Below are 17,321 nucleotides of genomic sequence, written 5' to 3' on the forward strand. Positions count from 1 at the left end.
CACGTAAGCATAAGCATGAAAGTTTGGAGGTTGCAAACTTTCATGTTAACGTCTTACGGTAATGTTTATGTCAATGCTTATGTGAATCATTGTCAATGATCCCATTTGGTAGGCTGGGCGCAAACTTCTGTGTTTATGTTACGGTTATGTTTAATTTTCATTGTTGTTGTTGTTTTCTAATGCCAGGCGTATGACAATAAAGTCATTTGACCTCTTGTACTCCAATATTTTTCAAAGATATTGTCATGACCAGCCACTGAAGCACAGATTTTGAGGTGTTCCGAATCCATTTCTTGGTTTGAGTTGCACAATGGACAGTTAGGGGACTGATATATTCCAATTCTATGCATATATTTGGCCAAACAATCATGGCCTGTTGCCAATCTAAATGCAGCTACAGACGATTTTCGTGGTAAATCGGGAATTAACTGTGGATTTTGATGCAGAGAGTTCCATTTTTTCCCTTGGGATTGTGTTATCAAATTTTGTTTGTTGAAGTCTAAGTATGTAGATTTAATAAATCTTTTCACAGAGTAATACGTAGATTTAGTAACAGGTCTGTAAGTAGCAGTGCTGCCCTTCTTTGCTAAAGCATCCGCATTCTCGTTTCCCAGGATTCCACAATGGGATGGTATCCATTGGAATACAATTTTTTTTATTGGGTGATATTAATTGAGAGAGCATTTTATTTATTTCTGCTGTTTGAGATGAAGGTGTGTGTTTAGAGACGATTGATAGAATAGCTGTTTTGGAGTCTGACAATATAACTGCATTCCTAAATTTATTGATGTGGCATAGAAGATTCTTGAGACTTTCACTTATTGCAATGATTTCACCATCATTTCATTGTGAATGGGCCTTAAACGTTTACCAGCTGCTTCTGTGTTTACATTTCCATGAGAACTTTATATTTTCGCTTATAAATTGTTATGTAACTTTGTGGTATTTCTATCGTAAGTTATAGTTATATCACACATCATGCACAACATTTTAAATTTCACTCCATTCATCTCCATTTTGATGCAGTGCTTTCTTTTTCCAGGTTCATGACGAACGTTTGGGCTATGTTCGCTGTGGTATTCCTTGCCATTTACACTGCCAACCTGGCGGCCTTTATGATAACACGTGAAGAGTTCCACGAATTTTCTGGCCTCGATGATTCAAGGGTTTGTATTTATAAATTACGATTACGTATTACAAATTTAAAACTTGCTTGACATTTGTACAGGATGGACCAAAGAAACGGGAGATTTTTAAATAGTGAAATGGAACTTTAGATATTATATTAAATTAACTTTTATTACATGAAAAAATAGAATATAGTATGCCATTTGCATGTTGTTCTTTATTGTTAATAAAATAACATGTACAAAAATACAGTTTTAATTCTTCCATAAAGGAGTAAAATCTCGTGCTCAGGGAGTTATCTAAGCACAAACAAAGATAATTATGTGACACAAAGTGGGTCAAGGAAAAAAAATTATAGAAATAAATTAACTTAAAAAAAATACAATTTCAATTTTAAGGAGAGAGGATGGTATTTTTTTTGTGAAAAATGAGTAAATTAAAAAAAATCTTTAAAATACTCTGTGATGTATGTGGAATGCATAGCATAACATTTTGTGGGTATTTGTGCTCTTATCGGATGTTGAGACGTCATTTTTAAACTTCCTGCGATATGGATTTCTAAATCACACGCCCACTTTTATTGTTGTTTCCGGTAAATTAAATTAAAAAAAATTCTTTAAAATACTCTTTCATATGTGTGGAATGCATTGCATAACATTTTGTGGGTATTTGTGCCCTTATCGGATGTTGAGACGTCATTTTTAAACTTCCTGCGATATGGATTTTTAAATCACACGCCCACTTTTATTGTTGTTTCCGGTCAATTAAATTAAAAAAAAAATTCTTTAAAATACCCTTTGATATGTGTGGAATGCATTGCATAACATTTTGTGGGTATTTGTGCTCTTATCGGATGTTGAGTCGCCATTTTTAAACTTCCTGCTTTATGGATTTTTATATCACACGCCCACTTTTATTGTTGTTTCCGGTAAATTAAATTAAAAAAAAAAAATTCTTTAAAATACCCTTTGATATGTGTGGAATGCATTGCATAACATTTTGTGGGTATTTGTGCCCTTATCAGATGTTGAGACGTCATTTTTAAACTTCCTGCGCTATGGATTTTTAAATCCCACGCCCGCTTTTATAGGTTTCCAGTAACTTAATTTTTTTTGCTACATTGCCAGACAAAAATTGATATAATTTCTGAACTATTAAAGATACATGCATGAAATTTAGAACACACATTTTTTAGACTATTAGGAAACTTTTCTCTGTAACAGAATTTTGTTAATTGATTTCATTTTAAAAATACGTCCGTTTGTTTGCAAGAAAGGAAATCAGAAAATTGTTATTAAATTTTAATTGTTTATTTTACAAACGTAGGGACTAATATCAAAATTCTGTTACAGACAGTTTGTAGAACATGCCTTTGCAAATACATTGCAAAAAACTGTTTGAATCTGTCTTTAAAAACGGTTTAGATATATCGGTTTTAGTACAATCCTGCATTGGGTATATTTTTTCAAATTTGGGCCCCCAAATAATTTTTTTTTCAAAATATTTTTATTTCGTTGAGTTACCACAGCTATGAGCTCTCTACATACAAAAAATTAATATTTTACACCAAATAGGAAAAGAGTTTTAAAAAATAACATCCTCTTCCCTTAACAATTTAACTCATACAAATACATATACATATTAAATCAATATATATTCTTTAAAAATTAAATTCCTAACGCTATTTTTGAAATTTCTAATACTATAATTTTCCAAATTTGGATATTTTGCAATTATTTTATTATATAACCTTGCACCAAAGAGCTGTGCTTGTGAAACACTTTGGTTCTTCTAGTCGTATAAAATCGGATCTTTTAGTTCCATATTTATGATGATACAATTTGAATTTATTGCGATTTTTATGTATGAAGTTTAATAAAGCAATACAATAAATTTGTTTAATTTTCAAAATATTAAAATCAGGGAACAAAAGCTCGGATGAGTAATCAATTGGTTTATTAAGGCATATTTTAATTATTCTTTTCGGAATAAGTATTAGCGGAGTGAGATTAGAATTACAAGCATTTCCCCACCCTAAAATTCCATACTGGAGAATGGATTAAAATAAAGCTAAATAAATGAGACGTAAAATATTAACTGGTAAAGATATAAATTGTTGTACCTAATCTATTGCATAAATATGTAACATGTTTATTCCATCGTAAGTGTTGGTCGATTGTAATGCCTAAATACTTAACTTCTGAGGATTCGGTTAATATGGGACATCCACAATTTTGAGAAGAACAATCAGAATGATGAATTTTGAGCTTAAGAGAAGATTGAGGAGATTTAAGACCACTGGACCTTAGTGAAAACGGAACAACAGTTGTTTTGGATGTGTTTAAGAAAAGAGGTACTACTACTTCTTGAAAATGATATCTTTCAAATGCCTCCCACCACTTATAAAATCTCTTTGAAGTTTGTCATTACAGTTTGCAACATTTCTAATATGATGTTTGATATTTATTCACGAATTGCTGCTTTCAGTTTTCATTGTTTTGCAGTTTGTTTGCGTATACCATACTTTTCAGATGCTTCAAAAAATACATCATATCAGCTTAAATCGGGGGACCGTGCAGGCCAGAGAATGTCTCCATTTCTAAATGACATGATTCCCAAAACAAATTCCGAATTTCAGTCAGAGATATAGCTGCAGTATGTGCTGTTGCACCGTCTTGCTCAAATCAAGTTTATCTGTTGCTACGAAAATTTCTTCTTCTCAACTGACCTCTTAAAAATTTTGAATCGTTATCACATAACGAGATGCAGTAATAGTTTGCATACGACCATTGGCACCCTCAAACAAATATGGCCCAATAATTCCTTTCCAAGAGACTTTAGTGCTGAGCCTGTTTCTCCTAAACTGCGAACCCAGGTTTTAATCGCATGTGAAGAGAACACAGGATCATGACGAAAGTGGCGGCGAAACTCTCTACGAGCAGCTTCTGAGCTTTGACCACTTAGATAGTAAGATTTTACAGTAAATCCTCGTTGCTCATCAGTCCAATGCTCCATGTTTAATAAATTTCAACAATCAAGCTAAACAATGACAATGAATGTGAGCCTACTAAAATATAATCCATGTACTACCAACAACAAAATTGAAATCTCCCGTTTCTTTGACACACCTTGTATGAAGGATTTTATAAATTAATGTATCTTTAAACATTTGTTCGTACTTTGTTCAAAATATTATAATTAGCACTAGTTAAGGTACGGTCACACATCGCTACTTTTGCAGCGCAACTTTTGTACTGCATCTGCAAAAGTTGCGTGTCGCGTTCACGCGTAAGCCAAAAGTAGCGCGCTGCACGCTACTTTTCGTGCTGCGCAACCCGAGTGCAGCAAAAGTTGCAACTGGAGGTTGCGAGTCTGTTCACACACAAGGCGCTACTTTTGCAGCCGCAGTCATGCTGCAGGTTTCCATCTCCGTGTTGACTTCTCAATATACATTTTGTGGTTATGTTCGCATTATTAAGAAACTCATGCGAAAGCTTATTTGCTTTTCTATCGTATCTAGTATTCAGAAATTGACATTATTTTTACTATAAAGCTTTTAGAAACGCCTATATACTTAAATGATAACCAACAGTATATTCACGTAATCAATGTTGGCAACCCTCCTGTTTGGAACTGCGCTACGGAAAATTAAAAAAATGAATTATATCGTCAGCAAATATGCTCAGACTGTGTTGTGCATTTAATAACTGTTACAAATAATTTATTTTCATCACATTTAACATTAAAATATATCCAAACAATAAAAGTAGCATTGGCACATTTGGGTGGTAACACTGGTTGCAACCGCAGCAAAAGTTTCAACAAAACCGATATCAAAAATGCTGCGGCTGCAACCCTGAGAACCCTGTTCACACGTCGCTACTTTTAAGTTGCGCGCAGCATGGAAAAGTAGCGGGCAGCAGGTTCGGCAGCCGCTACTTTTCAGGTTGCACCGTTGTTCACACGTCGCAGTACAAGAGTTGCGCAGTTTTTTGTACTGCAGCGCTGCAAAAGTAGCGACGTGTGACCGTACCTTTATGTTATAATGAAACAGTACTCAAGTGTTACTCTGTGATAAATTAATCAGTGCCCCACCAAATAGTAAACTTCCTCATTATTTTCGCTACTCTCTTTCAAAGAAAAATAATCATAATTTATATCTAACCGATCAGTAAAAACTTAATTTATACTAATTATTTATTAATATAGGTAATACAGTGGTTAGTGAAAGTTTAGCAACTTACTACCGACAATTTGATAAGTACATCAACGTTAAAGATGATTAAGAAACAAAATGGGCATACATCTTGTTGCCATTGATACGAACTCTCGTTTTATGTTTTGTTAGTACTGGCAATAACATTTCACTGGAAATGTTCATATAAATGGCGTGTTCGTTCTTCCAGTTATCAAAACCTTTCAGCCATAAACCGATGTACAGATTCGGAACTATTCCCTGGAGTCACACCGACTCCACGCTCAGCAAATACTTCAAGCCGATGCACGCCTACATGAAGACTCAGAATCGCTCCACTGTCAACGAGGGCATAGAAGCTGTCCTCGGCGGGTGAGTACAACATATTATAGTATCTACTTATCATTTAATACACGACTGTGATTCCAAACATTGCTGATTTTAGCAGAAATCCCCGAAATTCCTATGTATTTCTGTTTCTCCATTTGTTACAAAAATAATACTGTCGTTTTCGCGAGAATAATCTGATATCATATCTGCAGTGCTTGGGAAAAGTGACATAAGTCAGTTTCCACAAACCTTTTTTGATAATTTATTGACAACTTACACTGGTTTATGTCGATTTGATTTTTTTCTGTATGAATTATTGTAATGGGAGGAATACCTATGTATTTCTTTCCAAGCGAACAGATGTTTGTATGTATTTATTCACACTGCAATGGGTATATACCCGGTGGCAGTGGTAACTAATTACGCTCAATAATGACAATAATAAACTTATTAATTAAAAATACAATTAATGATAATACTAATAATTAATAATAATAATAATAATAATAATAATAATAATAATAATAACAACAACAACAACAGGGAATATACTAAATTAAATGAAACGATCACTTAAAATAACATTTGAAATATTCTAGTTTGTATCTTAAAACTAAGATCGAACTAAAACTCACGAGTATATGTTCATATCTGCACAAGTACCTTTCAACATTACACTCATTTCGCTGTCAACTCACTCACTGCACTGGATAAATTATCAAAAAAGGTTTATGGAAACTGACTTGTGTCACTTTTCCCGAGCACTACAGATATGTTACCGTTAAAATTCGAAAAAAAAAAAAAAAAAAAAAAACAGTTTCAGCTAGTAAAAACTAGATAGATAGATAGATAGATAGATAGGTAGGTAGGTAGGTAGATAGATAGATAGATAGATAGATAGATAGATAGATAGATAGATAGATAGATAGATAGATAGATAGATAGATAGATAGATAGATAGATAGATAGGTAGGTAGGTAGGTAGGTAGGTAGGTAGGTAGGTAGGTAGGTAGGTAGGTAGGTAGGTAGGTAGGTAGGTAGGTAGGTAGGTAGGTAGGTAGGTAGGTAGGTAGGTAGGTAGGTAGGTAGGTAGGTAGGTAGGTAGGTAGGTAGGTAGGTAGGTAGGTAGGTAGGTAGGTAGATAGATAGATAGATAGATAGATAGATAGATAGATAGATAGATAGATAGATAGATAGATAGATAGATAGATAGATAGATAGATAGATAGATAGATAGATAGATAGATAGATAGATAGATAGATAGATAGATAGATAGATAGATAGATAGATAGATAGATAGATAGATAGATAGATAGATAGATAGATAGATAGATAGATAGATAGATAGATAGATAGATAGATAGATAGATAGATAGATAGATAGATAGATAGATAGATAGATAGATAGATAGATAGATAGATAGATAGATAGATAGATAGATAGATAGATGGGTAGTTGGGTAGATGGATTGGATGGATGGATGGATGGATGGATGGATGGATGGACGGACGGACGGACGGACAGACAGATAGGGAAATTTCCCTTGAAATTATTCAAGCCTACTTCACAGGGAGCTTCTACCTGAAAGCCAGATTTGCATAATATATTCGTTACTGGAGATACGTTAACAGGAAGCCATAATTTAAGTCACACAGAATTGTGTGCGCTCAAAGTTGGGTTCTGGCGTCTTGTTAGCCCATTTGAGTTGTGTGGATATAAAGGGAAGAATTGTGACGGTGTCGTGTATGGTTTCTGGGGTAGCTTAATCGGTAGAACATTCGTGCGCTAAGCAAAGGGTCCCGGTATCGATACCCGGACCCGAAACCATTTTTCCCTTGAAATTATTCAAGCTATATGGCATTGTCGAGCATTCTTGTCTCTTGCAATCTGAATTTTAATGGAGCATCTTTGTTCGTATTTGCTAAACATTTTAGAGCACTGTAGATAACATTCTACAAATTAAACTCATTACAAATATCTTGTAAATGAGATTATTGTCTTCAAACTCACAGATAACACACATCATATGCTCTTCTTTCTCAGTATCATCAGCTTGCATCATTTACCGCTGATAGCGCCACATATAAACATTGTTGCCATTAATTATTGAACGGCCTATGTACAATTCACTTTTTCATACTATTCTACTGATTGTAAAACAACACTGGGTTTAGCTGGAAACCATTTACATTGTCAATTACAAGAATAATTTTAAGCTTAATCTACATTATCATTTTCCCCGACACTTTTTAATCGCCCCAATAATGGTGCCAACTATTGAGAACTAGCGAAACCCTTTCGAAGTTTTGTCAATTGTTTTGTATCTTTGGTTCTGACCGTTACACAACGAGTTAGGAGAGAGATTATAGAGTGGACAAGTTGTCCTGTACAGCGCTCTTAGCGATGCAGCCGCGAAACACGGCAGACATGGAATTAGAGCCTACCGTTGTAAAAATTGGACTGCTTACAACGTTGTTTATACGGAGACAAGAACTACGAAAAAAAACAAAACAAAACAAAATATATATGCCTCTTGTGTGTGCTGCATTTAACTGCAACATCAAAAGAAAAAAATACAACTGATATATCATATTTCAGGTAAATTTTATGAAGTGAAGTCCATAGTTTTGTTAATTAGCAGCATTTTTTTCTCGTGCGTAAATGTGTAACAAACCCCGGCATACCATGCGGTGTGTACACTATTTTCCTTTTCTTGCAGATTCCCTTGGAAAAAAAGGAACTGGTGAAACAATGGGTAATAAATATGAAACGAGACAAATAGTGTACTCCATCAAAACACTTGTTTATAATTTATGACGCAGTTTCACACAGCCTGTTGTTGAAGTCCCTAAATTATTTACTTTAGTTTTGGTGAACTGCATTTTCCGAAAAAGAAAAAAAAAAAAAATGAAATTAACACTGTCTTCATTATATCATAAGCTTTGCGTTTCGTAGGTGAGGATCTGGAGGTCATGTTCTTCTGTAAATGTGTAGGAAAATGAGATTGTTTGTACTGCCTTGTCAACAACCGCCTCCTATTGTTTGTTATGTACATATATTTGTCTTCTGAATGTGAAGAGTATAGGAAGCTGTGTTCGTACGATGCCATTTAACCCTTGTCGTGTTTTTTATCCACTGATTTAACAAATCTTTCTTTTCTAAAGGAAAAGTGTAGGTTTCTCTGTTCTCAGTATTATTGTTATTATTATTATTATTATTATTATTATTATTATTATTATTATTATTATTATTGTAAAGTGTTTTTCCTTTCATTTAATATGTAATGAATATATTTTCTGAAGAAAAAGTCTTGTATGTTTTGATTGCTTTCTTAATGAACAAAATTGTGTAAGCGTAATATCCTTTATTTATGCTCCTTGTGCCCTTCCTGTTTGTACAAGAAGACGATGAGCTGTAGCTTATGAAAAGTAGGCCTATTTCGAAGACAAACGATAAACCAAATAATTGGTTCACTAGTAATGGGCTTAAACTAAATACGGATAAAACCAGTACAATATTCCGTTCCAAACCCAATGAAAAACTAATAGCAATAAAATATTAAAATTGTATTTCGACACTGGTATCCTTTATTTCTCCTTCTTGTGTCCTTCTGCTTACAGAAGAAGACGAGTTGTAGCTTATAAAAGGTAGGCCTATTCCGAAGACAAACGATAAACCAAATAAATGGTTCACTAGTAATGGACTTAAACTAAATAGGGATAAAACCACTACAATTCCGTTTCAAACCCAGTTAAAAACTAATAGCAATAAAATATTGAAATTGTATTTCGACACTCGCATCCAGAATAGATAGCGAAGAGTATAGTGTTGCCGAAATATAGAATTATAGAATTCAATTTTTCATACCGCTCTACTTATTGTAAAGCAATATTTTGTTGGCTGGAAACCGCTGATGTCAATTATGATAGTAATTTATGCTTGATCTACATAATTTTCCCTGACACTTTTTTTAACCGCTGCGATAATGATGCCACCTGGTGAGAACTAATGGAACTCTTTCAAAGTTTGTAATTTTTTTTATCTCTGGTTCTGACTTATCTCGTGGTTGAAAAATTCGCTTACACGATCATAAAATCGTTAGTCGCATGGTTACCATTTCAAAATGTGTGTGACAAGTTTTCACGACCCAAGGAATACGTGTGTGTAAACTATATACTCAACCGTGTGACAGATACCATATCACGAAATGTCCAGCGAGAAAATGCTCCATCAGTGAATTTGTAAAAGACAGTAAGACACATAACTCAATCCACATTGTGCGCAATTCATTTCTATTAAAGTATTACAATCGTAAGTCAGAATATTTGAACGACAGTGTACATTTCACTTAGGGCATAGTTCGCTTAAAAAAATTAAAGAAAACAATATATCAAACCTTATGAACTATGAAGGTAAACTATTTTGTTTTTTTTTTTATCTATGTGAAAATTGGTAAATTTAGTTTAATTCGTGTGGCAGTACTGATGAACAGTGTTGCAACGGGACGGAAATGCAGTCAACTGACGTAATTTCAAAGTAGCGGACAGGAAAAAAATGGCTTTGACGGATTTTCTGACTGAATTTAGATTTACGTCGTCTTTTGTAATTTTTTTTTATTAACTGATATTTTAATTGTTTCATTTTTGGGGAGTTTACTTTTTATTTGCTCAGCCCTGCCTGTGTCGTACCATGTTAAAGAATCCCCTGTTTCAGATTTCCTCGTAATCAAATCTGAGGTTGACGAATTATTATTATTTTAATCAGTATTGGTAAGTAAGTTGTGTCAAAATTTCCTTTTTATTTGTATATAGATAGATTTGTGGGTCTTCTTGACAGATCCTGACGGGCTACAACTTATATGTTGGCAACACTGTATGATGCTCAACTTTTTATATTGTTTGGCGGCAAATTTTTGTGATGATGTTGCAGAAGAAGTTAATCAGAATTTGCAAATTTTCGTTCTTACAAACTTTAAAGTAAGGTATTATTAACAACAGCAATGTTTTACCAATCGATAAATAATATCAAGGGTTGATCTGTGATGATAAATAAACATAACCCTATCGTCAATTACTGTCTGATAGTATGCAGGGCCATATTTACGAATCCTTGCGCCCCTGAGCAAAAAGGAATTGGCGCCCTCTCCAATTAAACGATATCGGTACACAAGATTTATTTTAATTTTGATGAAACTAGCGCTGAGGTAGTTCCAGTGAGACTTGGAAGTGAAAATGGTTAAATTTATAAGGAATTTCGGTGGGCCTAGCGCTGAGATAGGGTTACTGAAACCCTAAACTAACCTAACCTGATCTGACATATTCAGGAAAGGTTAGGTTAGTTTAGGCTTTATTTGCTACTAGACGTCGTTGCACATAGACCAATTTTACATTAATCTTAATGTATGCAAGGTATACTAAATCCATAAACTAAACTAACCTAACCTGACCAGTCACAGATTCAGGAAAGGTTAGGAAGGTAGTTCCGGTGATTTTGGAAGTGAAAATCGTTGAATTTATAAGAGAGTTTTTGTAGAGGTGCAATTGATGGTATATGCAAGACATGAAAAGCCTAAACTAACAAAACCTAATGTATCACATTCATATATGCAAGGTGTATAAGCGGAATAAGAAGGAAACTCTCAGCGCTAGTACCAGGAAAAGCAAATAAATAAAAAAATCCTTATCAGATAGTATTGACCTGAATTTTAAGATATGTTGCAACGACATTATAATTTTTTGTATCAGGGATATGGACGCCTTCATCTATGACGGTACAGTCCTGGACTACCTGGTGGCTCAAGACGAGGACTGCCGTCTGCTCACTGTGGGGTCTTGGTATGCCATGACCGGGTACGGGATCGCCTTCAGCCGCAATTCAAAATATGTTCAGATGTTTAACAGGAGATTGCTTGACTTCCGGGAAAACGGTAAGTTTCTGAAAGAAATGGAAGTATAGGCCTACCTTCTTGTTTTAATTTTTTTTTTTACTTGGTTATTTAACGACACTGTATCAACTACGAGGTTATTTAGCGTCGATGAGATTTGTGATAGCGAGATGATATTTTGCGAGATGAGGCCGAGGATTCGCCATAGGTTACTTGACATTTTCCTTAACCTCGGAAAAACCCAACCAGATAATCAGCCCAAGCGGGAATCGAACCTGAGCGCGAACACAACTCCGGATCAGCAGGCAAGCGCCTTAGTCGACTGAGCTACGCAGGTGGCTTTCCTGTTTTATGCATAGTAAATGATTTTATATCTCCAATGGAAAGAAATGGAGATGCTCTAGGAATACTTTGAACACTACATACAAAATGTTTATAAAGCAGCTACTCTATCAATAGTCTCTAAACACACACCTTCATCTCACACAGCAGAAATAACTAAAATGCATAAGCTGTTGGCACTGCCTAATCTGTTGATAGTTTGAATAGAGCGGTCTGTTACCTATAAAACGTCTGCAACTGTTCGAAAGCAAATCCCGCGAAGTGGCTCCATTATCTTAGGGATTAGATCGAAGTCACAGGGACTTACCTGGCCCAGGTCTCATCAATAGGGATATCTTATGTGAAGTTTTACCGTTAGATGGCAGGAGTGTTCCATGCGGCACAACATGTTGTATGGCTATATTATGTTGTATCCTACAGTTGATTGCATTCTCCCGCTTGTCTTTTTGTGCATGTTAAAATCATATTTATAATTATTTTGTATAACCTAGTAGGCCTATAATTTAATATAATTCAGTATTTTTTTACCTCATAATTTAATTCAATTTACAGTAAATAATAGCGTAAACTTGTATAATACTGAGATAGATGAGGAAATCTGTAGTATGCAGAATATAGATACGAGTAAATAGAATATTCATGAACTTGAACAAGAACTTTGAGAACAAGGTGCACGAATAAAATAAATAAATAAAATAGGAACTTTGTCGAAAGTAAATATTACCTCTTTAATCATTAGTATTGTAAGTACCGTACACTAAAAACAGGATATGTAGCCATCAATGTGTTTTTTTATAGGGAAAGGCCTATCGTGATTGAATTCCTAATATTTTTTCCTCTGGTTGTAGAAAGATTAAATGCAATGTTTGATAAGAGGATAAGGCCCTAATATGATCGCAGTAGCTATATAGTACGAGTATCACGATTATTCCTGTGTTTTGTAGGTTAAGGACATGCAGTTTTGAATACTATGTAGGATGATTTTGAAAATTTGAAGTAAAAACATAGTTTTAATAATTCATCTATAGCACATTAAAAACATTATTCACGAAATGAGTTTCACAATGGATTGTCCTGGCTAATAAATATCCCAGTTAATCCAGAGTTTACTGCAGGCGTAAACTTCAGAGACTCCTAGAAGTACTGAATATAATCTAAGCTGTCGAGGTTGTATATGTTTTTATTAATTTAATTTTCCCTCTTCCAAAATCAAACTGTACCGAGCAATTCCTTACTTGAAGTAGTTATTTTTGTTTAATAGCTAGCACTTTCGAGGCGCAATTTCATTAGTTAAATTTTTAAGGTTCAAAGCATATATTCAGAATATTTCGGGACCTGAATGAAGACAAAAGGCTTTCCCTGGTTTTTACATTTAGGAACAGAACAAAAATTTGCCATTTTGAGTTGTTTTAATAATATTTAATGTACCAATACACTACGTAAATTCTCAGTGTTTATATACCAGAAAACAAATGCACACGCAAAGCACATCCCTCAAAGTACACGCGCGCTATCTGTTGGTGCTAGTTCAGGATATCCCTATTGTAATGATACGCTGTAAGAAGACCTCTTCTTCACACTCATAGCACTGCAAGAGAGTACGACAAGCGTCATTGCTGCCATTTCTGCATGTCTGTTAAATCATGCAGAACCCATTTTGAGGCAGTTTTCCGTATTTTCAAGTGATTCTTCAGGATGTGAAGCACAGTCGAAGGTGCCAATCCTGTATCTTGCACTAACTCACGAATCGTTAAGTTTCAATCCGTCTACACTAATGCGGACACAGTCTGTACATGTTCGTCACTTACTGGTGGGTGACCAGATCGAGGAATGTCCAACACACTTTCGCATCCTTGTCTGAAGGCTCTAACCCACCTTGCTACCATTCAGTAAGGTAACGCAGCCACACCGCAAGCCTCTTGCAGTCCTTGACACTGTTGTGGCATGCGACCTCGAGCACATTGAATTTTTAGCCAGCTTCTCTGTTCCTCCTTCGAAAACATTGTGACTATTCTGCGACCACTTGCTCACAACTGCTCATCTTATTGGGTGGTAAGAATAAACATGAGTATATAGCATATACTGAACTTTTTTTAGTAAATACTTTTGTTAGTAAGCATAAAAACATTTGAGTACCTACTCATTTTTGATTACACACTCATAACGTGGACGCATAGTAGTTGTTGTTGTTTTGTAATGCCAGGCGTTTGACAATAAAGTCATTTGACCTCTTGCACTCCAATATTTTTCAAAGACATTATCAATGAAAATGGCAAGTTGTAGCCGATTTAAGTGAACACCATATTTTAACGTTTTGGTGGCTACTTCATTCACACACAACCCCCAGAATGTCTGGAGGACCACACCTGCTGTTGGTCAACGGGTCCATTGGACCTAGCTGGGAGATCTTGTTGATCACCAGCCTTCCCTCCTTGAGCCACTGGAGGACGATTTTAGTGCCATAGCAGGTCAGCACTAGGAACAGAAAAGTAGAAAGAGGAGGAAGGAAAGTGAAATGAACCCCTAGGCCTCGAATGCTCTAATGCCGTTGGGGTCGAAGAAAGTAAGAGTTCAGGCAGAGGACTGGATAGGAAAGGGTAAAGAGGGAATTAGGTATTGAATAGAGGAAAATTATACCAAATTCAGTCATTAACTCATCAAGCTGACCAGTGCTAATTGATGAGTAGCCCCTCCCTTTAGTTCAGCTTGTAAAATCATGCTTACTAACAGCTGCACCACGGGAAGGCAGGGATGGGACATTGGGTATTTGTCCAGGTGGTTCCTTAAAGCCTTCAATGGGAAGGATTAATGGCTCTCCCCCCTGTATCCGACAGATACCCTTTTGCAGCCATGGACACATAGTAGAATATACCCAAGTGTCCATCTTGTACAGAATATATACTCATGCTTGATAAGAATAAAAGCTAGTATATTCTCATACTTATAAGTTCGTTCTCATGTTATTCTGAGTATGGTTTGTAGCAGGCTCAATTCTGAATATTTGTTGGTTTGTGTTCAGTTTAAAGTTAAATTAAAAAAATGGCATAATTTATGAACGATGTAGTACCTCATGGAAAAATATAGAAAAAGACGTGAACTTCAGAAGCCTTTAACGCTTCACAAAAGTGAATGTGAAATTGGTTAAACACGTATTTGTTATTCATAAGAAACATAACCTATAAAAATATGAATGGCTATCAAATTATAAGATTAGATTGTATTGTTAAATATAATTAACAATTACAGTTTATGTCGTAAAATTTGAATTGCAAAATGCAATTACTTGTAACTTTGAAATTATATAGGCCTACATATAACTGCTTCATAATAAAAAATACAATTAGCACAACTGGAAGTCTAGAAATGGATTGTAATCTCTATCCAACATCCCATAATGACGATTTCCCAGTACTATTTTCTTGTTTTCCGTTTTATTAACGTCACTTATATGATTCATTTTCTCTTTCATGTTTATTTATTTACTTATTTATTTAATTAATTTAAATATGTATTTAATTAATTTATTTGATTTGCTTCATTTATTTATTTAGTAGATTTATTTATTTTATTTATATATTTTATTTATTTTATTAATTTAATTATTTATTTATTTAACTATTTATTTAATTATTTATTTAATTGATTACTTATTTGTTTATTTAATTAATTTTAATTATTTTATTTATTTTATCTATTATCAAAATTTACAAAAAGCAAAACACTAACCGCTACAGCACGCCGATAGCATGTGAAAGTCTATAAAAAAAAAAAACTGAGCATCACGGTGCAATGTGGTCAAAGAGGATGGGTAACACGAGTATATACTAACTTTTAAATGATCAAGAAGGCTGTACAGATGAATATATATTCGCGTTAGGTAGAATGTCCTTATTCTTACGGAAATGAGTATGGTCCAGTGGTTACGAGTATATAATTACAGGAAGTGCTCATACTCATAAGTATAAACCTTGAGGAAGTACTTAAGCTTTATCCTTATTACATATTGTTCTCACTATGAACGGACATGGAGGGGGGAGGACGAGTTCATTAGCTCTGAGGGAGGGGAGACGAGACATGTAAGCAACCTGTGGTATAAACAATATTGCCTGGCTCCTTTGCACAGCATCGCTGCAGCATAGTTGCTACTACTAGAAAATCAATCCATTATGTGCTAAAAATTAAAATATATGCAGTAGAAGTACACTTTAGAGTTTTATTTGGTTTAATAATATGATGTGAATGACAATAATTTAAATTAATCGTCATTTTTGTTACAACTTTTTTTTTCCATAAATGTATTAATTCATTTTATATGAAAATTAATTAGTGCCTTAACGACATGTTAAATATTAACAAAGCTTGGTGAAATTAGGCCTGAGTATTTGCTGTGGCTATCTACCTTTCTCTTGTCGACCTGGTTGGCGAGCTGGCCTTCTATGCCCAAGGTTGCGGGTTCGATCCCGGGCCAGGTCGATGGCATTTAAGTGTGCTTAAATGCGACAGACTCATGTCAGTAGATTTACTGGCATGTAAAAGAACTCCTGTGGGACAAAATTCCGGCACATCCGGCGATGCTGATATACCCTCTGCAGTTGCAAGTATCATTAAATAAAACATAACGTTTAACATTTCTACCTTTCTCTGTAGGTGATTTGGAGAGATTGCGACGCTACTGGATGACAGGCACTTGCAAGCCTGGCAAACAGGAGCACAAGTCAAGTGATCCTCTGGCACTGGAGCAGTTCTTGTCTGCATTTCTGCTGCTCATGTCCGGCATCCTTCTGGCCGCTGTTCTGCTAGCCTTGGAGCATGTTTACTTCAAATATGTGCGGAAACACTTAGCTAAGACCGACCGCGGTGGTTGCTGTGCCCTCATCAGTCTCGTAAGTATTATTCTACAGTGTCATAATTTCATGGATACTGCAAATTATGTTCAAGAGTGGACAAATACAGATCATTATGGGCAATAAATGCTTACCACACAAATGACGACGACTGTTATTCCTATTACTTTATTGTTGTTGTTATTATTATTATTATTATTATTATTATTATTATTGTTGTTGTTGTTTCTATCATTATTAATGTTCTGTAGTGATATTGTCATGTCAGAAAGGCATATGACTCGGTTAAGAGAGAAGTTTTATATGATATTCTTATTGAATTTGGTATTCCCAAGAAACTAGTTCGATTAATTAAAATGTGTCTTAGTGAAACATACAGCAGAGTCCGTATAGGCCAGTTTCCATCTGATGTTTTTCCATTTCACTGCGGGCTAAAGCAAGGAGATGTACTATCACCTTTACTTTTTAACTTCGCTCTAGAATATGCCATTAGGAAAGTTCAGGATAACAGAGAGGGTTTGGAATTGAACGGGTTACATCAGCTTCTTGTCTATGCGGATGACGTGAATATGTTAGGAGAAAATCGACAAATGATT

General features: G+C 34.9%; 1 protein-coding gene across 5 annotated transcripts in view; it reads left to right on the plus strand.

The window, feature by feature from the left end:
• Nmdar2 (NMDA receptor 2) overlaps nt 1-17,321 on the plus strand; it is an 825,403-nt gene that overhangs the window by 734,767 nt on the left and 73,315 nt on the right. For all 5 annotated transcript variants that reach the window (XM_069831779.1, XM_069831775.1, XM_069831778.1 and 2 more), the window contains 4 exons: nt 1,043-1,166; nt 5,535-5,695; nt 11,400-11,581; nt 16,529-16,764. In XM_069831779.1, the coding sequence (XP_069687880.1) occupies nt 1,043-1,166; nt 5,535-5,695; nt 11,400-11,581; nt 16,529-16,764 (703 nt within the window). The remainder of the gene's footprint in view (nt 1-1,042; nt 1,167-5,534; nt 5,696-11,399; nt 11,582-16,528; nt 16,765-17,321) is intronic.

Source organism: Periplaneta americana, chromosome 7, assembly GCF_040183065.1.
Source record: "Periplaneta americana isolate PAMFEO1 chromosome 7, P.americana_PAMFEO1_priV1, whole genome shotgun sequence".
Taxonomy (NCBI): Eukaryota; Metazoa; Arthropoda; class Insecta; order Blattodea; family Blattidae; genus Periplaneta; species Periplaneta americana.